We start from the raw sequence: 23,378 nt of genomic DNA on the forward strand, positions 1-23,378 counted from the left end.
TCATGCATTAGATAAGTGTATTTTTCTCAAAACACGCAATTGTTTAATTATCTGTGAACACCAACATGTGTCTTATAATTCAATTTATTCGATATGGTTTACTTGGAGCTAGTCTTAGATTCCACAAGTTAAGGACTTACTCAGGCCTCCAAAACTAAGACTAAACCTCTCTTGTTAGACAGGCTTTGCAAGTTTAGGTGGTACCTGAATTCCATTTCTGTCCTTTGAGCTGTAAGTCAGAGGTTCCCACAAACCCATTGTTGCATTTACTGACTTATTATAACATCTCAGAGAGGTCAGAAAACAATTCTGTAATGGAATACTCATTCATCATGACTTTCTCGGGATTCTCACAAGTGTACTGATCAGAACAGTAGCATACAACAAAGAAGCACAAATAGCACATTTTATAGGTGGTTCAGTACCTCTTCTCAAGGGTCAGGGATCATGTACAGTAAAGGCATAAGAGTCAGAACTGGTAGATGACTATAAGGAGATGATCATATGAGATCCTGAGCCCTGGAGGCTCCACAAACAAAGGAAGCCTCTAGTAGTTGGCTGCTTGGCTTCTTTGATCTTTCAGCTTGAACTCCAATATCTGTCTCTGGATTTTTCTTGGCAGTGCTACACAGGCCTGGATAATAATTGTGATGGAAGAATGAGCAGTGCTTCCTTAATCTCTTAGAAACCTGCTTTCCTAAGAAGGAGCAACTAGTAAGGAATCTGCCTGCAAACATAACCCCATGGAGATTTGTTTTCATAGTAAGCTTTCAGTTGCATTCCTCTGAAATATATTGATTTCTACCCTCAACACTTTTATGAATAAAGCAGCTTTATGCATGAGACCCTATTTTTATTAAATAATTTTCTTACTTCATTGTGTATTTCATAGTTGTGTTCATCACATTTGCCCACCATCCCCTGATCCTTCCCAGATCACCACTCTTCTTCAGCTTTAAGTTCCTGCAAAACATTACTGACTTGTGCTGCCCAAACATTCTTGGATATGTGGACTGCTGCTGGATCATGGTCGACTATCATAGGTTATACTCCTAAAGAAAACTAAATCTCCCTCTCCCAATAGCTATCAACTGCCAATAGCTGCTTGATGATTTGTGTCCAAATCCCCTCTTTTTTGCTGAGAACTGGTGTGCTCAGGGTTTTTAAAGGTTGTGTGCATGCTATTCCAACTACTACGGGTTTATATGTAAAGCTGCCCCGCTGTGGTCAGAAGACAGTTTCCTTATATTCATCTACCATCTTTTCTCTATATTTACCCTCTTCCCCAGGGATCCATGCCCAGTGAGAGAAGGGACTGCACTGCCTACGAAGTGGTCCATTTAAGGCTAAACATTCTTTTCTTCCTGTATTTTAGTCAGTTGTGGCTCTCTGTGTTTATTAGCATCTACGGAAAATAATTGTTTTGTGATATGGATTGAAATATAAATAAATCTTTGAGTATAACAGTGAAGTAATTAGGAGTTAGTTTATTATAATTAGGAGTTCGTCCATTTAACAGAATAATAGTAGTAGGGAAAATGACCTGTTTGTCCACAGGTTGTCGTCCTACTATTTGTGACAAGTTTGGATTTCAGCATGCTGATTTAGGACTTAAATATAGCCAGAAGGTAATGGTTTAGTACCATAATGTTCATGCCAGTATTGAGCTGGGGGGAGGGGGTTGTGTAGCCAGGCAGGTCACTGTTGTAGTTTTATGGGATTTGTATCTGGGCAACACTGATGATCATTTTTCTCCCCCAGTAGTGTGCATGATAGCTTCCAGAATCATGAATGCTAGCCGGTAGGGATGAAGCTTCCATGTGAGGATCAGCTTCATTTCTCCATGTTCTTTGACTCTCTTATGTGGTGTCTTCATCACCAGGGTCTTGCTATTGAGCTCTGGAGGGTAAAAGAATTCCCAAACAAGCGATCCATTCCTGGCCTTAGGACTATTTTTAGACTGCTGTGTGTAGTGGAGACATTATGGCCCTATTATAGGGTAACTTCATTGCAATTATTTTAGGTTCGTATTCATATATATATATATACATACATGTATATGTGTATATATATATATATATATATATATATATATATATATATTGAGGCAGCTGCTACATTAGGAGGATTCCATATTACTGTTTCCAGGTTTCTTTGGTGGTATTTATGGCTCCCCATATTTCCTCTTTTAACCTTTTCTTCTGTTCTTCATTCTGGTGTAACCCTTATGGTTCTTTCATTCATTCCCCTTTAACTCTTTATACCACTGCATTCAGTCTTCCCTCCCTTGACCGAACCCCTGGTAATTGCCTGAACCTTGTGGATATTCTAAATGAAACATTAACATCTCAGGATTCGAAGTTGACATCCACAAATAAAAGAAAACACGTGTCTTTTGTCTTCCTGCATCTGGGTTACCACACCCAGAACTGCTCAATTGGTTTTGTTTCCTTGTTTGAAATCTTGCCATTCTTTAGATTTTTCTTTTGCAGTTGCATTAGTCCCTGAATTTCCAGTGAAGCCACTGTACCAGTAAATTTTCCTAATGCGCTTCCTTTTTTAAATCCATAATAAACTTTATTGCAATAAAAGAGAAAAGATAAATAATATAACACACCAAAAATTGAATGCAAGGGCTCAATATAGTGCCATAATAGTAAAGGTATTCTTGTTATAGAAAATTTGTTAATATTTGTTTTAAATCATGTGATAATTTTTCCCTTATTAGGATATAGTTTTATTAGTCAAAACATCAGTGTTACTTTTTTACTACACTGATGAAACTCACATTAGTAACTAAATATCATCCAACAAAATTATATCAATAATTTCAAAATTAATGAGTATCATCCATGGATCTCAATAAATGTTTACAGTTTTGCATAGACTGGTGAATTAGGTTTCATGGAGGTTGTTATGCAGAATGCACACTCATCTGGACAGTTTCATTATAGTAAATTCAACAAAGGGTTTTGACTTTTCTGGAATTTCTGCCATGTATCCCAGAAGACCAAGGAAGTACCCATGCCAAAGTACTGATGAAGCCTCTGACCAGTTCTCTGTTCTTAAAATTTCTTTCATGAAAAGAGTGAAAGAGGCCGGGCGGTGGTGGCGCACGCCTTTTAATCCCAGCACTCGGGAGGCAGAGGCAGGCGGATCTCTGTGAGTTCGAGACCAGCCTGGTCTACAAGAGCTAGTTCCAGGACAGGCTCCAAAGCCACAGAGAAACCCTGTCTCGAAAAACCAAAAAAAAAAAAAAAAAAAGAAAAGAGTGAAAAAGGAACAAACTGAGTCTTCTCCTATGTCCCCCATGATGTCACTCTGAACTGCTCAATATATACTTCTTTTTTATCTTTTACATCAGCACAACATTTTGAGACAAAAAAAACCCCTTCTGTGGTTAAATATATAAAATTCTCTTGATGATTTGGTGTTTTGCTTAGGAGATAAAAAGATGTGTTAGGGATATTTCCCACATAAACCAAAATATTTCCAAACCAAAATTGCGAATAGCAAAGGTCAGGTGCCCAGATGTGTCCCCCAATGAGAAGTGACACAAAAAGCAAGGGAACAATGGAAACTAAAAGGAGGACCTCTCCGTGTTTATTGAAGAGTGCTTGTTCTGCATGAAGAAATTTTAACATCTAAACAACTGTCTTAAAACTATTTTGATACTGGGGTTGTTACCGGGGATCCCTCATTGCAAGAAGTTTGGAAATGCATCAGGGAAAAAGAAATATTCGTTGATGTGGAAATCCCTTTGTATATGTGTTGTTTTTATTGGTTAATGAATAAAGAAACTGCCTTGGCCTGTTAATAGGGCAGAGTAGAACTAGGTGGGAAAAACTAAACTGAATGCTGGGAGAAAGAAGGTGGAGTCAGTGAGACTCCATGTAGCTCCACTGGAGACAAATGCTCAGGTTAGAACTTTACCCAGTAAGCCACAGCCACATGGTAATACACAGATTAAAGGAGATGGGCTAGTTTAGGATATAAGAGTTAGCCAGAAATACATCTAAGCTATTGGCCAAACAGTTTTGCAAGTGATATGGTTTCTATGTGATTATTTTGGGGCTGAACAGCCAGGAACTAACTAGCGACCTCCTACAAATTCATTTCAAACAAGTTCATTTCAGAAGAGCATGCTCCTATCCTGTACCAATTCATCTCTGACTACTATGCATGCAGAGTCTTGAATTCATCTCCAAAGTCTCATAAAGATGTGCATGACTGAAATGCATATATGAGTAAGTGCTCTGTCAGTGGTACAATGACCTATTGTCCTAGTGATGGGCTATTGAGCCGTACAAACATGAGTCCGCGTGCAGTATAAATACACCATGCAGAGAAGCAGAGAGGCGAGACAATGAGTGATAGAGACTGATGCGGACAGGCACAGGAGACAGATCGAGTGGGGAGGATCAGTGCTGCATAACCACAGTCTTGAACATGACGAACATTAATGATGAGTAATTAGAGAAAAGGGAAACATTCGGCTCTAGTAATTTAATATAGAGTGACATCAACTGCAAAATTGTGGCATGTGAATTTTAGGACATTATTTCTATTTATAGCATGTCTTCAGAATCTTCTTACAATACGATGGGTAATCTGAATTTCAAAAAATACTCTTGGTAAACAGAATAATGTACATTGGTTCTTCTTGAACTGTACGTTGAAACAAGAATTTTATTCATAACGGAAAATAAAGTGATGTGTTAGCGCGCAGATACTTAATGGAATTACCCAGAGAAAGAACCGTGCTTCAAGAAGGTTATTTTCAGTTCCAGTTTATATAGTATCTCAAAATAGAGGGAGAAGGAAAGGCAGGGGGAGCAGGTAGAGGGAAAGAAGTAGGGAGGGAGGGAATAACGGGGGAAGGGTTGGACGGACACAGAGCAACAAACTTTTTATAGAAATGTATCAGGGTGACAAGGTGGGAGGCGGACTGTTCATCTTTATAAGTGGTGTCTAGGGAAGAAGGGCAGGGAGTGCAGGTAGTTAACATGGCTCCTTTTTGTAGATTCTCAAGAAAATTTTGCAGAACAGTGAGTGACTGAACTTTTCTGTACCGTTCTGATGCAGTTTTAGCAGAAGACAGAGGCAGGATGGCTTTTGGCTTTATGAACTGATGTTGCATTTAGCAAATTAAAAGAAGGCAAAGAGCTTTTTCATGATTCTGCTTCTTTTTTCTTTTTCTTTTTTTTTTTTTAGTTTAGCCATCCTCCACAGTCATTGGACAGTTATTCTGATTTTTCACATATTTCCTGTAGTCATATAATAACCAAATTAGCAGTTTCTAAAAACAAGACTTATTAAGAGTTAGTGTTGTATTTCCAAGAATGGGTAAAACATGCTTTCAGTCTATTGATTATGCAACCCACTCCTAAAAAGTTATACATCTATATTTATAGCAGTTTATATATTTTTACAAAATATTCATTATATTTTAGTTTGAACTTCTCCTGCAGAAAAATATCAGTAGCAGTTTTCCTTATTGGATGGAGGAGAACTTTGAGGGCTAGAGAGGCAACTCAGCAGTCAAGTGTGGGCACTGCTCTTGCAGAGTACCACAGTTCAGCCTCCTGCACACATTCTGTGAGGCTTGGAACTTGTAACTACAGCTCCATGGGATCTGATGTAATTTTAATGAACATGCACAGTGAACATATTCACGCACACCAACACACATGCACAATTTAAATTAAAATAAATATGTATATTATAAGAAGCAAAAAGAAGGCTCCTACTTAAATGCACGGTTCATCTACTGGGTAGTTCAACAAACACAGGCCAAGTTTCTCCATTTGCAGTCAGTTCTCTCCATGGTTTCTGTCTTCTGACTGATATATTGGATACCTTCTGTCTGCCTCCTCCCGTTATAGAACTTCTGGTCAAAATACTTTACAAATATTTAATGAAAATGGTGCTTCTCAAGTGTTGGGAAAGAAATTTGCCATATCTTACCATTCTCTTCCTTTCCCCCTTCTTTTGTAATTGCACTGATGGATCCTCCTCAGGCCCTTTCCTATACTTCCCTGGATTTCTTGGCTCAAAGCCCAAACTTTTTTCAGGCCTTCTGAAAAGGATATGCAGCTGGGGAGAGTGTAAGACCAAGACACGTGGGTAGAAAAAAAGGCTGAAAGCCAGAAAACAAACAACTGACTTTTAAAATGTACTGTTATTTCTTGAATATTTGCCATCATAGTTGGCATCATTTTCTTCAGACATACCTAGGGGTCCTACTGTTTATTTAGCTATGAGACAACTGTCTTTCAGAGAAGGAAATAAAGAACTAGAATAACAGCCCCTGGTTTAAGCTCCTGCTCTCCCATGATGTTGAACAGGGTCAAGCCAAAATAAAGAGTTCCAAAGTCATGCTCCTGAGTTCCCTAAATTCAAGTTTCATATGTAAAGGAGGCTGTTGTGAGTTTGCATATGGCAAGACAGAGGATAATTGAGCTAGGAATGGGGTGCACAGAAGTTTGCCTGACATTTTTTAAAGTGTAAATTAAGGGTGCTGATTAGCTCATACCTCTATGAAAAAAACTAGCTTGTAGAGAATAACATTTAGTTATTATTGTGTATGAATTCAGTTATTATTCTTGTATCAACCAACTGATATGAGGATGCATATCGGTGTGTATTTCTGCACATTAGAAAATTAAAGCTTCGTATTTAATTCTATTTTATCAATTTTGTACACATGGAGGAGATAATTTTGCAAAGTTAAGTCTATTCTTCAAAGAGCTTTCAGCACACACATCTATAGAGCCTCTTGTTTAGTCTCTAATATGTAGTTTGAAGTATTAGTCCCTAAAATAGCTATCAATTTTCAGAGTTCATGATTTTCCTTTCACTTAATGCCAATTGCTGAAAAGTACTTTTCGCTGGACGTGTCAGTTCGTGTTTGTAATCCCAGCTTGAAACAGAAGGATTGCCAACCTGGGGTTAGAGAATGACCCAAAAATCTACAAGCAAACGGCATCTTTTCATAGTATACTATCAACCCTGGATAAATATAAACTAAATATTCACGATGCAAAAAATTTGCTCATTAGCTAAAAGTCTATTTTCATCTAAAACCCACTAAAAGGATTGCCTTTTTTTCCCTAAAAGAACAAGGTAGAATTTGGAGAGGCCAGGACAGGTTTCTGTAAACAGGTTCCTGAGGTTACTGTTACTAGCAGCTTCACGGCAAAAGGTCTTGTCTTAGCCAACAAAATCCTACCCCAAATGCCTCATAAGCAGAGAAGCCACGGATAGGTCCTTCTTGTGCTTCCTAAGGCTGTCTGTCTTTGCCTGGTAAAAGGGCTGGAGACTTTCTGGGAAAGTAAGAGAAAGTGAAAAAAATCAGTAAAATCAGGCCTAACTAATAAAACTAAAATAAAATAAAACAAAAAATAAAAACAGGAGCAAAAACCTAATCACATATGGAAATCTATAATAGTTTCAAATGTAAATAAGAACAAAAGAACTTGAAGAATAAAATGCTTGAGGAAAAAATCTCTAAAATCCATATTTGATTTGTAGGACTAAGTTTAAATTTCAAAATTTCAGTTCAAGTATTAGATTGTGTTGTTGATGAACTGGATAAAAAGTGAAATGTTTTCCTATAGTTCCCTGTAGGATACGTTCAGTCAGTCCCACAGAGAGACAGGTGTGCATAACTGAGTTCATCATTGTACAAACACTACAGAACACACACACACACACACACATGCACACACACACACGCTAACCATAAGGACACAGTTGCTTATTATTTTTAAACTTTTTCATTGTCTATGTTTACTGTAGATAAAATAATCTTCTGGGACCATCTCAGTATTCATGGATCATCTTTCACCAAAGCCTGTCTTGTGTTGTACAACTTTATTAAGTACCTAATAAAATATGGTGCTGAATTGTTGATAATTAAACATTGTGTTTAATGGATGTTTAGCAGTATGAAGATGCATTTTAATTTATGCTTTGTCAAAATAATGTTAAATATTACTTAAAAGAAGTTTGAGTGGTATAACTCACCACCTCAGGTTTTACTCTGCACAGAAAGTCAGAGGGTTGGTTTTACAAGTGTATACATATTTCATGGTACTGATTTATGCAAATATGGGCTTTGACAAGTCTGAAATATATAGGGACATCTTCAAGGTGGAAGAATAATTTTTTCATTTAGTATCCATTTGGGAGTGTTTATTGCCACAGCTCAGAGTCAATACTCTCTTTCCATGATGTAGATCCTGGGGATCAAATTAGTCTAAGAGGCACCAGCTATTACCTGCTGAGCCATCTCACCAGTCCAGGCTGAAGACACTTAAGCAAACTGGGGCCACATTTCTCCTTGTACCAAAAAATTACTTAGGGACATCATTTTTATTGGTGTTTCCATTTTAATCTAAAATCATCCTTTGTCTAACTCATAATTTGGGGAAAATAAATTACTCTCCCTTTTCCGATCTCTTTTCATCTTTCCTACCTACATTGCTCAACTCTTCCTCCTCTACCTCTTTCCCTTCCTCTCCCTCTTCCTCTTCTCCTTCCTTCTGTTCTTTGTTCCCCGTATCTTTTTTCAGGTTTCCTTGTTGCTGATTTTCTTTCACATCACTCCTGTTCAAAGATTACAGAACAGAATTTGGTTTTCTAAATAAATGAAAAGGCCAAGGCCCATCTTTGAAGTTCTTCTCACTAGAAGAAATTCCCTCCTTTCTGTCTGACAAGGATCTCCTGGACATAGGTGGTGGTGCTGCAGCTGTCTACGTTTGTGTGATATCTGTCTATGATGAAAAAGCAAGCATATATGTGACCAGTATTTACATCATCAGAGTGCACTCTTCATGAGTATACAGGTGGGCTCAGATGAAGAAGACACTGAGGTATTGTTGCGGAAATGGAGGTCATGGACTTTTGAGATTCTTTATTCTAAAAACTATTCATGCCTCCCAGGCCTTTGTGAGCCTGTTAGAGTATTGCTATGCATTTCTGATGGTCTTAGGAACTGAAGCACTATTCAGTAGCGAAATTACACTTATGAAATAGCAATGAAAATAAATTTATGGTTGGAGGTTCCCAAGACCATTGGAAATATGTTTTCCAATAGTTGTGACCCACAGGTTACGAATCACTGCCAGGGAGAGTATACCTGATTACCACTTCTATGCATGCAAGAGAAGGTTGAGAGGATAAGAAGAAGAGATGGTAGTTTGATATCCTGGGTGGAATTTAGGAGAAAAGTTCAACCATCACAGCAAACTAAGGAAGGGCAGATAGCACATTAGGTAGTAATGCATAAGTTATTTCAGAAAATATATAAAATATATCATGCTTATGAAGATGTTAATGATATACTTTAATGAATTTGTCTAAGTAGGAAATTTAATAATTTCACATTTTCCCTATAATCTAAAACTCTTTAATTCTACAGTCATTAACAATTATTTAATAAAATACAGGGGTATGTTTTAAATGATTCAATGCATTTAGACATTTTAAACTTGAAAATCACTAAGAAGAGTTTTACTGAAAATATGGCATCATTACACAATAATTAAAATGTTAGTGATCCCACACTAATATTCTTTTCTGAGTAAAAACCTGAAATTATCACATAGTGTTTAGATGAGGTAGGGTGGAAGACTTGAATTTATTTTTCTCATTTTTTTTTATTAAAAATTTCCATCTCCTCCCCTCCTATACCCCTTCCCTCCCCTCCTTTCCACCCATACCCCCACTCTGCCCCTCTCCAAGCCAAAGAGCCATCAGGGTTCCAAAGACTTGAATTTTAAATAGCGAGATTTGCACTCCTGCCAAGGAAGCCTGTAGGCTAACTGCAAGTCATCTCTCCCTCCGCTCCTCCAAGCCCCAGCCTCCAGTCTCAGCTCAGCTCTGCAACAGCACTCGTTCACCAGCTTCCCCCATCTCTCGTTCAAAGACCCACAAAGGATCTTCCCATTCCAAGCTCCATTCCCTGACTTCTTGCTTTGTTCCTCTCTGTACCGTTGCAGGCACTACCTGCTAAAACGGGTCACTTCAGTCAGGGAAGCAAGTAGGCTAACTGAGATCTTCAGCTCTCACTCTTCTCTAAGTTAATCACCCACTCACATTCCAGCTCTGCAACACAACACCCATTGCAGCCTTCTTTACCCTCGTGCACCCATCTCCAATTAAACAGGTGAATCTTCTTCCCCAAACTTCCTTTCCCTCACGTAAAGCACCATCCCAGCCGCCTCAACCTTCAGAAGGTATTCCGTGGAAACCCAAAGGCCGCTCTGACCAGAGAAGCAAGCAGGTTCACAGCAGATCCTCACTTCTCCCTGTTTCTCCAAGTCCAATCCTCCAAACTCATCCACAGCTCTGTAGCAAATCTGCTTTGACCTCTCTATACTCTTTGCCCTCATTCCCTGCAAACTAACTAACTAGTTTAATATCCTGCTTTTCTCCCTCCTATGAAGCACTACCATTGCCCAAAGTCCGTGCCCGTTCTTAAGTCTCAGGATCCAATACTCAGAAACATAATTTTCCTGTGACCCCCACTGCCTACAAAAATCATGACCCAGGAAGCAACATATAATACCACACTTTCCTAGGAACTAGAGAGGGAATAGAAACCAAGAAAAGCCGGGCGGTGGTGGCGCACGCCTTTAATCCCAGCACTCGGGAGGCAGAGGAAGGCGGATCTCTGAGTTCGAGGCCAGCCTGGTCTACAAGAGCTAGTTCCAGGACAGGCTCTAGAAACTACAGGGAAACCCTGTCTCGAAAAAACCAAAAGAAAAAAGAAACCAAGAAAACACAAAAACAGAAACAAAACAAACAAAAAACATGTACTCAACTAAGACAGGACCATATGTCAGCACATAGAATTACAATCCTCACAAACCACATGCATAAACATGCAGATAAAAATTTATTTGATAACAGTTAGGACAGTATTACTCCACTAGAGCCCAGGAACTATATTACATCAGGCCGTAAACATTCCAACTTAGTTGAAGCAAAATTACAAGACCTTAAAGAAGCATTCATGCATCGCCTCAGAGCAATGGGTTGGAAAAGTCAAGCAAATGAAGCTAAAAAAACAAGCTGATGTAGTCATTTTAATATCTGATTAAACAGATTTTAAACCAAAACTAGTCAAAAGATATAAGAAAGAATACTACATATTCATCAAATAAAAACACAACCAGGAGGACATTGTAATTCTTAAGGTATATGTTCCAAATGCAGGGCAGTCAAGTTCATAAAGGAATCATGTTAACATCTTAAAGTACATATTGTCTCACATACTGACAGTAGGGCATATCATTACCCTCCTGTTACCCAAAGAGAAGCCATTGGCAAAAACTGAACGGAAAAATGCTGGAGTTAACTAAGGTAAGAAATCAAATGGTCCTAACAGATAGTTTCAGAATATTTCATCTGGTATGAAAGAATATACTTTCTTTGATGTTGGAGGTCCTTCTGTATACGTGTTGCTTTCATTGGTTAATAAATAAAGCTGTTTCAGCCAAGGGCTTAGCAGAGTAAAGCCAGGCAAAAAAATCCAAACAGAGATAGAGAGAAAGAATATGCTGAGGAGATGCTATGCAGCCACCAAAGGAGAAAGAGGCCAGAACATTATCAGTAAGACACATCCTCATGGCAATACATCAATTAATACAAATGGGTTAATTTAAGATGTAAGAAATAACTAGGAATTCACCTGCATCATTGGTCAAACAGTGTTGTAATTAATGCAGTTTTGTGTGATTATGTGGTTCTGGGTATCCAGGAAATGAAAACACAGTCCAACATTTGTTAATGTATATCAATATTAGGAAAACCTAAAAAAATGCAAAAATGAGATTTGTGTGTAGCATGCTATTAGTAGATTAATAGGTCCACTGCATTCTTGGAGCTGGGGTAGTGAGCATGCCTTGCAGAGGGAGTGATCATGCCTCTGCCCTTTTGGATGGGAAGCAACAGGCAAAGCCTCAGTACTAGTGTTAGTCATGCCTTCTTAGCACTTTAAAAAGGTGCACCTGTGCAGAAAAGAATTAGAGATAGAGAGCAAAGACAGAGTCAGACAAAAGAGGCCTCTAAACATGCCATAATATGTTAGATAAATGTACATGGACTTGAGACAGAGAGAATAAAAGATCGATAGAGCCATGAATAAAAAATTAATTTAAGGATATTAAGCTGAGGTTCTTAAAGAAAAAATAGAATAAAAAATTCATAATGGGCCATGAAAAGATGGGGAATACACAAAGACTCTCGATTTTGTATGCTATTGTGCTTTCTTCGATGTTTTTGACTGCAGAGAGACATTTAATTCTGGGACCAACATAAATATTTTAAAGCTATCTTGACTTCAAAATTGGAGTCTTAATTTCTGGAATAAAGTAAAATGAATACCCAGCATACCCAAACTTAAAGGTCAAAAATAAAGATGGTTCTAAGAGGAAATTCTAAGCAATAATTCCCTACATGAACAAAATGGTGTGATTTCATACAGTGACTTAATAGTACACATAAAAGGGCTTGGGATTTTACTTTGCCTGATTCCATGTTCCTAATGCTGAAGAGAAATGCTGTCTTCCTCCTCCTCCTCCTCTTCCTCCTCCTCCACCTCCTCCTCCTTCTTCATTTTGTTCTTGTTTTTCTTGTTCTTTTTCTTCTAATTGTTATTATTATTATTAATTTGTATGAGATGTGTTGAACTTAGGTCTATATGCTTCTCTTTCTGTTTTTATAAGCAATACAAGTGTTTTTATTTGCAGAAAAAAGAGCACCTCTGTCATTAGGCTGCTTTTTAATGGCTATGATTTCTTGTTTTAATATAGGACAAACTATCTTCTTACATATTTTAGTAAAATAATATTAGGTTTACATCCACAAAACATATTCTGTATACTTTATATGTCACATAAAATACCTAAGTTTGTTTATTTATCAATCAATCTATCATCTATCTATCTATCTATCTATCTATCTATCTATCTATCTATCTATCTATCATCTATCTATCTATTTATTTTTACTGGATAATTGCAAATTTCAATTCTGTGGAAGCCAAGAAATCAATGAGAGTGAAGGCTCTTCCCATACTGTTTTTCTGCACTTGCTTGATCAAGTGTTCCTTAATCTTATACAACACATTGTGACACAGGAGAAGAACTTTACTCCTTCAAAGACAGTAATTTTTAAGTAGTGGAGTGTTTTCTATTTTGAAGACTAAACATTTTTCTCTGAAATTTTCCTTGTGTAATCATTATATTTAGCTGGACACTTTTATTTTATAATATAGAAATGTTTTTCTTTGTAAATGCTTGGTTTTCTTAACTTCAAAATATATTGGAAAGAGAATGCTAAAATAAAAGTTTTAAAACATTGTATGCATTTAAATCTGTCGTCATCACTTAGTTATACAGTCACCTCTATGTGAAAATGTTGAATATTTCTATTTTCAATTGTCTTATTATCATGCAAACTGATGAGTAACTTGCTTTATTGCATCATAATTTTCTGAATAAAAGTTGAAGTTTTAGAGATAATAATTCATGCATGTAACATTTCAGTGACAAAGAGTAAAATTAATTCACCTTTGATTCAAGAAGCAGATGAAAGGCAACATTTAATTATACCTTTTGAAGTTCTCCTCTCAAAAACTGAGGTTTCAAAATAAACGGTACAAATAGGAAGAACCTGAGAAACAAGCCTAATCACATGGACAAATATCCTATAAGACAGGTGGAGGGATTGGGAATTTCTCCATTACACTAGATGATTGGGAGTTGTCCATACCTCGCCAAAGGTTGAAGTGAACATCTTAAATGTCTCCTTTTCCCTATGGTTTTGCTTCTTATAGCTGGCTGTTTATACTTTTCCCACAGCAGTATTTGGTTTCTTGTGCTATGTCTGTGTTGCCCTCCATGCTGCTTGTAAAACTCACTCTTTCTGTCTTTACAGACCACATCCTTCAGAGTGCCACAGCACATGGATTTCAGAACTACCTGTGAGGAGGTAAGTCAAAAAAATTTCTGCCTGTTGCAGGTTGTAACCAGAAAACGTTGACCAGACTCTATGAACATGAAACTTTTCCTAGGGAAAAGGCTCATTAACACCAGAATACATTTTATTTTTTATTTATTATTATTTATTTACTTTAAATTGTTTTTATTGAGCAATATATTTTTCTTCACTTCCCTTTCTTCCTCTCCTCTCCCCTTCTATACTCTCCCATGATCCCAATACTCCCAATTTTCTAAGGAGATCTTATCTTTTTCTACTTATTTTTAGCTTAGATCCATGTATGTCTATCTTAGGGTCCTCTTGTTGTCTAGGTTTGTCTGGGATTGTGAATTGTAGGTTGGTTTTTCTTTCTGTTATGTCTAAAAGCCACTTATGAGTGAGTACATATGATATTTGTCTTTCTGAGTCTGGGTTATCTCACTACATATGATATTTTCTAGATTCATCCATTTGCCTACAATTTTCAAGATGTCATTATTTTACTACATTATGTAAATGTACCACATTTTCATTATCCATTCTTCGGTTGAGTAGCATTTAGGTTGTTTCCAGGTTCTGGCTATGACAAATAATACTGCTATGAACATAGCTGAGTACATGTCTTTGTGGTATAATTGAACCTCCTTTGGGTACATAAGCAAAAATGGTATTGCTGGGTCTTGAGTTAGGCTGTTTTCCAATTTTCTGAGAAATTACCATACTGATAACCAAAGTGACTGTACCACTTTGTAGTCTGACCACCAATGAAGGAATAAGAAAGCATAGTCAACAAATGGTGCTGGCATAAAAGATATCAACATGTAGAAGAATGAAAATCTATTAATGTACACAAAATTCAAGTCCAAATGGATCAAAGACCTTAACATAAAACCACCACACTGAACCTCATAGAAGAGAAAGTGGGAAGTACAATTGAACACATTTGCACAGGAGAGCACATCCTAAATATAACCCCAGCAGCACAGACACTGAGAGAAACAATTAATAAATGAGAGTAAGTATGAATCTATTTGCATTTTTCTATATGCAGACATACAGCTTGAGCTCAACCATTTGTTGAAGATGCTCTCCTTTATTCCAAGAGTTTATTTCCGGCCTCGTTATAAAGAAATCAGATGTTCATATATATCTATACTTATGTCTGTGTCTTCAGTTCAATCCCAATGGACAACATATCTATTTGTACCAATATGATGATGCTTTTCTTACTATAGGTTTGTAGTACAATGTTAAAAATGGGATGGTGATACCTCAAGCAGTTATTCTGTTTTTCAGGATTGTTTTAGCTATCCTGGAATTTCTTTTTGGGCTCTCATATGAAGCTGAGAATTGTGATTTCAAGATCTGTAGAGAATTATATTGTAATTTTTTTAAAGTGGATTGCCATGAATCTGAAGATTTCTTTTGGTAGAATAGCCATTTTTACTTTGTTAATTCTACATATGGAAAATCTTTCTATTTTTGGGTATCATTTTCATGTCCCCTCTTCGAATTCTTGAAGTTTTTTTCATGCAAGTGTCTTACATGACTAGTCAAAGTTAATTCAAAATATTTCATATTATTTGAGGCTATTGTGGATGGTGGTGTTTCTCTGATTTCTGTCTCAAACCATTTGTAACGTTTATATAAAGAAGGACTACTGATTTTTGTGAGTTAATTTTGTATCAGACTACTTTGCTGAAAGTGCTTATTAGCTCTAGGAGTTCCCCAGTGGAATTTTTTGGATCACTTATGTAAACAATTATTTCATGTGCAAATAAAAATACTTTGACTTTTACCTTTGCAATTTGTTTCCCAGTGGTCTTCTTCAGTTGTCTTTTGCTCTAGGTAAGACTTCAAGTACTGTAATAAATAAGTATAAATTGCTTATCTGATCTTGATTTTGTAGGGTTAAAGGATACCTATCAAGAAAATCATCCATTTCTTTTACATTTTCCAATTTGTTAAGTATAGGCTTTTAAAGTTTGACTTAATGAATCTCTGTATTTACTTGCTCTCCAGTTTTTGTTTCTGATTTTGTTGATTTGGATATTCTCTCTCTATTTTTTAGTTAATATTCATAAAGCTTAGTCTATCATGTTGATTTTCTCAAGGAACCAACTCCTTGTTTCATTGACTCATTGTATTGTTCGTTTTGAGTCTATAAAACCTATAAAAGCTTTTATTGACTTTAGCCTTAAGCTTGATTATTTCTAGCCATTTATTTCTCATGTGTGATTGTTTGTTTTTGTTCTAGATCTTTTAGTGTACTGTTAGGTTATTATGAGATTTTTCTAATTTTTTGTGTAATCATTTAATGCTCTGAATTTGCATCTTAGAACTGTTTTCAATGTATCCCATATGATTGGTTATGTAGTTTATTCTTTTTCCTTGAATTCCAGATAGTCTATTAATTTCTTCCTTTATTTCTGTTTTGACTCCTTTTATATTCTATAGATTGTTATTTAGTTACCAAGAGTTTGTAAGCTTTCTTTTGATCCTGACGTTTAATAGATCTTAACCCTCACAGTCTGACAGAATGTAGGGAATTATTTCCTGTATCTGTTGGGACTTGCTTTGTGTATGTGGTCAATTTCAGAGAAAGTTCTAGAATATGTTGAGAATGTATATTCTTTTGTGTGTGGGTGAACTTTCCTATCAATATTTGTTAGATTCCTTTGGTTTATAACATGTGTTAATTCCAGCATTTCTCTGTTTAGATTTTTGTCTGGATATTCTGTCCATTGGTAAAGGGTGGTTCAATGAAGTCTCCCACTATCAATATGTGAAAGTCAATAGGTTAGGTATGCTGTAGTAGCATTTCTTTTATAAATGTGGTTGCATTTATGTATGAGAAATAGACGTGAAAAATTGCAATGCCTTCTTGGAGAATTTTTTTTTTTTTGGTGAATATGTGGTATCTTTCGCTATATCTTTTCATTAGTTTCAATTAGAAGTCTGTCTTATCAGATACTAAAATGGCTATGCCAGCTTGCTTCTTAGGCCCATTTATTTATAATATCTTTTTTCCTACATGTTAGCCTCAGGTGATGTCTAAAACTGTTGTTGACTTGTTTTTCTTGGATGCATCAGGAGTGTGTTTTGGGGGAGGCATCTATTCTGTTTCTCTGGGTCTTTTTGTTGGAGGATTGAAACAAATATTTAAATGTATCAATTACCAATGATTACTGATTCCTGTTATTTTTGTTGGCTATGGTTTTCAAGGTGTGTGTAAATGTGTGTGTGTGTGTGTGTGTGTGTGAGAGAGAGAGAGAGAGAGAGAGAGAGAGAGAGAGAGAGAGAAAGAGAGAGAGAGCATGTGTGTGATTTTGTTTTGATTTTGATGGTGTGAGATTATTTATTTCATATGTTTTCCTCTATGTAGTTAACCTCCTTAGGTTGGAGTTTTACTTCTAGTACTTTCTGTAGGAATAAACTTGTAGACAGACATTGTTAAAATTTGTTTTCACTGTGGAATATCTTTTTCTCCTTCCTGGTGACTGAAAGTGTTGCTGAAGATAGTAGTTTTGGCTGACATTTGTGCCTTCTTAGAGTCTGTAGGACATCTATCTAGGCCCTTTTTTATTTTACCATCTCCATTCAGAAATTATGTGTAGTTCTATTAGGTTTGCATTTATATGTTACTTGCTCTTTTTCTCCTACAGATTTTTTTTATTCTTTCTTTGTTCTGTAGTATTAGTGTTTTGATTATTTTGTGGTGGCTGGACTTTTTTTTTCTGTTCCAATCTACTTGGCATCCTTTAAGATTCTTATACATTTTTAGACATCTCCTTCTTTAGCTTATGAAATTTTTCTCCTATGATTTTGTTGAAGATATTTTCTGTGTTTTGACCCTTATTTATTCTTATTCTGTTAGCCTTATCACTATAGATTTGATCTTTTCATAGTGTCTCAGAGTTACTGGATACTTTGTATTAGAATGTTTTTGATTTAAAATTTTTGACCTAAGTATCCCTTTTTTTCTATCACACCTTCAATGCCTGAAATTCTCTCTTTCATCTCTTGTATTCTCTTCGTGAAGCTTGCCTCTGTAGTTCCTGTTAGAAACAATTTTTTTCATAATTCACTTCATTTTTATTGATTCTCTTACCTTTTCCATATCATGAACAGTTTTATTCATTTCCTTTAACTGTGATTTTCTGCATTTCTTTAAGGGGCTTATTAATTTCATTTTTAGGACCTCTTCTTATAGGCAGTTTTAAAATATTTTTCTCATACTTCAGATATGTTGGAATATTCATGGTGTGATATGGTAGGATAGCTGGATAAAATGGAAATACATTGCCCTGTCTCTTATTGATTGTGTTTTTATGCTGGCATCTTGGCTTCCGATATTAAGTTGATTATAAATCTAGGTACTGATTTCTGGATTTGTCTTTTTTTTGGTGGATGTTTTGTTCCCTGGTTTCTGTTTCCTCTCTTGATTTTCAGAGTGTGATACCTGTGCGTTGTCTAGTAGAAAATTATCTTTGGATTTGATCTCATTGAGGGCACTGGTTGATCTAAATAAAGCACAGTTCTGGGAATGGGAGCTTATAATTAGGAATGGGGATATGTTAAGGGGCCTAACGGGGTTCACAGGAGGTAGGAGAGCAGAGTGTTCAACCAAGATGAGCTTATTTAGTCTCTTTTGTATGGGGGAAGTGAAAAGAAGTTATCCCAGAAAGTCTGCTATTGTGTTGTTAATTATAATTGGGGCTTTAATTAGAGGAAAAGAAGAGACAGATGATCTACAGACAGCTCACCTGCTACAATATCAATTGTGGCCTACGGGTTAGCTAGAGGTTGGGGCTAGTAAAGAACAAGATGGGGGAGGAAGGTTAGGAGTGGATGACATGTAAGATGCACAAGAAATGTGGTGGTGGGGACCACAGCTGGTGCCCTGCTCGAGAGCGAGAGATGAGAGTGGGGCATTTGATTTGGAGAGAAAGGAGGATGGGTGAATGCCTTAAGTTGGCTTACCTGTTTCAATGGTTTGCTTTTCATGTGTGTTTCCAGTGACTTCTGGTGTTGGAGGATGGGATAACTGGATGAGATGGGGAAAGAAAGATCAGAGGGGAAAATCTTTGTGATTCATTGAAAATGAGTTCAGCAAGGACAGGAGAGTGTCTGAAAGTTTCTGCTACAGACAGGGAAATGAGACTGGGGAGGTTGGATCTGGAGAAGGTGAGGTATGAATCTGCTGTCATCCTCTCTATGATTAATTCCTAAATTGTACCGTATCTCATTTAGATGTTCATTCCTGCTTTTTTATTGTTGTTTATTTTTACCTTTTCCTGTTTGTTCTATTGTTTGTGTTCATGCTATTTATTTTTAGTTGTGGAGTTGAGTTTTTTTGCCTTTTTCCTGTCAGTTGTGCTGTGTTGGTTCACATCTGTCAGAGCGGGTGATGTCATGGTATGCATGTGATATTCTCTGCAGAGAATGGTTCTTGAGAGCTGTGCTACAGTTTGGGATGAGTTAACTTATTAAGTAGAATGGCAAGAGTAAAATGAAATAGTAAACCATTATAACACAGCTCTAGAAGACTGTTCCTGCCCAACATGGGACAATGTATGTTTCACACCTGTCTGGATCTTCAGGACCACAAATCTGTGAGATATCCCGAAAATCTTCAAATCTCTGCTGATGACTCAAAGGCAGTATTTAAAATTAATAGTCCAGAAATAATCAAAAATTCAGTATAGCAATTACTTTGCTTTAAGAATATCAAGTATTTCTATGAGATGCCAAAAGTTTTTAATTATTTAGTTATGACATATAACTTTGAATGCTTTAGAATAAATTTAAGTCTCTTTAAGGTACTATGTTGCTGTAAATTATATCAGAGCCTAAGATATACTAAATAAGCCTACTTACTCTTGACAATTTATATTAACTAAAGGCAAAAACAAATAGTAAAGTCATTGAGATCAGAAATGCTACCAAGGGAAATTAGAGAGATGGCTCAATAGTTAAAATCATAGTGGTTCAGTTCCTAGCAACTGCGTTGTAGTTTACAATAATCCTTAGCTCTCTTCTAGGGCAGTCAATACTTTATTCTCACTTCTGAAGATACCAGACACTCAAGTAAAACACAGAAATACATATGGACACAATATTTATATACATAAAATAAAAATAAATTTAAAAAATAAAGATTGTTACCAATTGGAACTGAGGTCTCTTGCTTGTAATGAAATTTAAAAAACCTGATAAGATAGTTTCCATTTAAAAGCACGTTTAGTAACTAATATTGATTTCTCTTTTCTTATTTTTTCTTTTTGAGATTATTTTTTAATGACAATATTTATCTCTTTCCTTTCCTCTCTCTAGTCCCTCCTATATTACCCTTCCTACTCTCTTTTAAATTCATGGTGTCTTTTTTCATTGTTACTGTATACACACATGTATACACACACACATATATATATATATTCATAAATATAACTGAAAAGTCCCTTTAATGTTATTTGTATTTAAGTTTTCAGTACTGTTTGCTTGACACTAGACAATGAATTAATATGCCCCTTCTTGGGAAAGGCCACCTATTCTGATCCCAACCTATAGTTCTTTCTGTAGGGTTGAGGCCACCTGAGCTTTTCTCCATACACTTTGGCATGTTCCTTGGTGTCCTTGTTGCTAGAAGATACAATCACAATTTGCACATCAAAGTCCATGACCTTTTGGCTGTTACCTTCTTTCTACCTCCTCTTCTATAATATTCCATGTATCTTAGGTGCGGAAATGTTACACAGACATATCAGTTGGGATTGGGCTTTAAAACTCTACATTTTAATTGGTTGTGGTTTTCTGTACTAATCTCCATCTGAAACAAAGGAAAGTTTACTTGATGAATGGTGAAGAGTACACTTATCTATCCGTGTAAGGACAAATGTTTACAGATTGTTGTTAGGGATTATGCTGGTTTAGTACACTAGTAGTTGATTGATTATCCTCCAATAATTGTGACTTTGCCATCACTATGTAGTCAATTAGGTTTCCATTCCCATTCATGGTCATTCTCCTTCTTTTGGATAGGTCTTAAGTACAATTAGAGAGTTATTGGTTACTGCCAAGTTATGTATGTTCCTGCTGTCCCCTTAGGACTGTTGTGCCATGCTCATCATTGATATCATTTATAGACATCACTGCTGTTAGGACTGTTCATTGCCTTCCTCTAGAAACTCGCATGATCCTTCAGGTACCACAAAGGTAGCCCTCATATCTTCCTCATTGCTGATTCAATTTGGAGATCCTCCCAGGGCTCTGAAGTACTCTGTAGGGTGTTGCAAGGAACCGCTTGTTCATCCTGGCCGTCTGGTTAGCTGAGCCCCGAAATAACCACACAGAAATTGTATTCATTAAAACACTACTTTGCCCATTAGCTCTAACTTCTTATTAGCCAACTCTTATATTAATTCAACCCATTTCTCTTAATCTGTATATTGCCATGTGGCTCTGGCTTACCCGGTAAAATTCCCAGCTTCTGTCTCTGGTGGCTCAATGGCTTCTTCCTAACTCTTCCTTCTTTTTCCCACCATGCCATTTAGTTTTCCCTGCCTACCTAAGTTCTGCCCTATCAACAGGCTAAGGCAGTTTCTTTATTCATTAACCAATGAAAGCAACACATAGACAGAAGGACCTCCCTCACCATTTCCACTTTTCTGTTTAAACAAAAAGGATGGCTTTAATTTTAACATAGTAAAATTCCATATAACAAAACAAGTATCAAGCAAGAATTACAGTTACAATATTTCTATTTACTTAATCTTTTATCATAACTAAGGAAAACTATAACTATCTATTTTTTTTTTGGTATAGACCAAGGAGTTGTATTGATGGGTCTATCTATGGTAGATCTGTTTTTATATTTTGGAAGCTATTCCACACTGATTACCTTAGTGGCTGAACCAAGGAATTAGAGCAAACAGTAGTACTACACACTATAAAGCTTGTGATCACAATAATGATTAGCTTAGCAAGATATCCCTAATGGTATAATAGACTGCTTATTTTGTAGATTATCATCGGCTATCTAATTGAATAAAAAGCTGGCTTGATGAAAGAAAATTTATGTCTTTTACCTAGCTAATTGCTCACAGCTAGAGTGGTTGTAGGTGCTAAGTGTCTGCTAAAGCAATTTTCCTAAACTTATGTATTTTTGAATTATATTTTAAATATTTCTTACCCCTCCCAAATACATTTATTTTCACTCCACATCAACAGAAAAATTAAATAATGAAAATAAAACAGAAAAATACATCCAAGAACTCTCAAGAAAATAGTTATCTGAACAGTAGTTGTACAATGCTGGGCTTTTTTGGACTCAGTGAGTGCCATGTTTGATGTGTCATAAATGTCATAGTGTAGGCCCATAGTGCTGTCAATCTTTTAGTACCAGCTTAGTCGACACTCCCCGAGGCATGGTGACACTAGTAGCGTTTTAAATCTCAGAGTGTACTTCCTGTCCTGCGTATAACTCTAGATGATAAAAAAGGAAACATAACTACTCCTCAGGGAAATGAGGTCAAATTACTTTTTTTGCAGCACGGACCAGCAAGATCTTCTCTTCCTGCGGTGTTTCTGAACAAAAGCCGTATTAATTACTGTCCTAGGATAACCGTCATCCCACGTAATGAAAGTGTGTGCAGCTGTTAGGTTGCTTTGCACTTTTAACTCTGGCTCAACAAATCAGACAGCTTGGCTATATATCCTTGTAAACTAGATTGCATTTCTAGGAATAGTTTTTCTTACAAACCATAAGCAAGGCATCTAGTTTAATGTAAAGCTATTTTGAAGTTTGATGTCAGCTGATAGTGCACAGCTCTCCTGGCAGCTGGGGAAAACTCCACCAGTTTCCTGTCAACCTAAGCTGTGATGTAAAACATCTCCTAGGAGTAGCTCATAAACTTTAACTTTGTGCCATTTTTTGTATTCATTTTTAATCATCAGAATTCCCTAAAAGCTAACATTATTGATATTAATTATGCAATACATGTTAAGGAGGAATCATCTTCTAGACAATCCACAGATGAAAATGCCCAGTGGGTTGTGATGTACTCATGAGACAAACACATGTGATAAAGGGAAATTTGCAGCAGCACAGGTGAAGTTACAGACAAAAGCAGAAGATATTCCAAAGTCTGTAGCCTCGTGGCCTTTCCTAATGAGATTTTCCCATCAGAAAGCTTTCCTCCTGGCGTGTTGACACCTTGAATATTAATTACCATCTGCTCTCAATAATGCACGGCCCATGGCAAAACATAGTGTCACGATTGGTTTATATATAATTCAGTTGTTGGCCAAAGGGATCCCATGGAAACCCCTAACAACTTGAGCTATTGCCAAGGCTGTTAGTTGCTCTCTACCAACTGAGGGTAAGGCTC

At 36.5% G+C, this 23,378-nt stretch overlaps 1 protein-coding gene across 1 annotated transcript in view; it reads left to right on the forward strand.

Annotated features, from left to right (window-relative positions):
* Positions 1 to 19,092: 19,092 nt before the first annotated feature.
* The window catches only part of Sntg1 (syntrophin gamma 1), a 150,228-nt gene continuing 145,942 nt past the window's right edge, over positions 19,093 to 23,378 (forward strand). Inside the window, exon 1 of the mRNA XM_042055960.1 lies at positions 19,093 to 19,176. Coding sequence (XP_041911894.1) covers positions 19,093 to 19,176 — 84 coding nt within the window. The remainder of the gene's footprint in view (positions 19,177 to 23,378) is intronic.

The sequence above is a fragment of the Arvicola amphibius genome, chromosome 11, assembly GCF_903992535.2.
Source record: "Arvicola amphibius chromosome 11, mArvAmp1.2, whole genome shotgun sequence".
NCBI lineage: Eukaryota > Metazoa > Chordata > Mammalia > Rodentia > Cricetidae > Arvicola > Arvicola amphibius.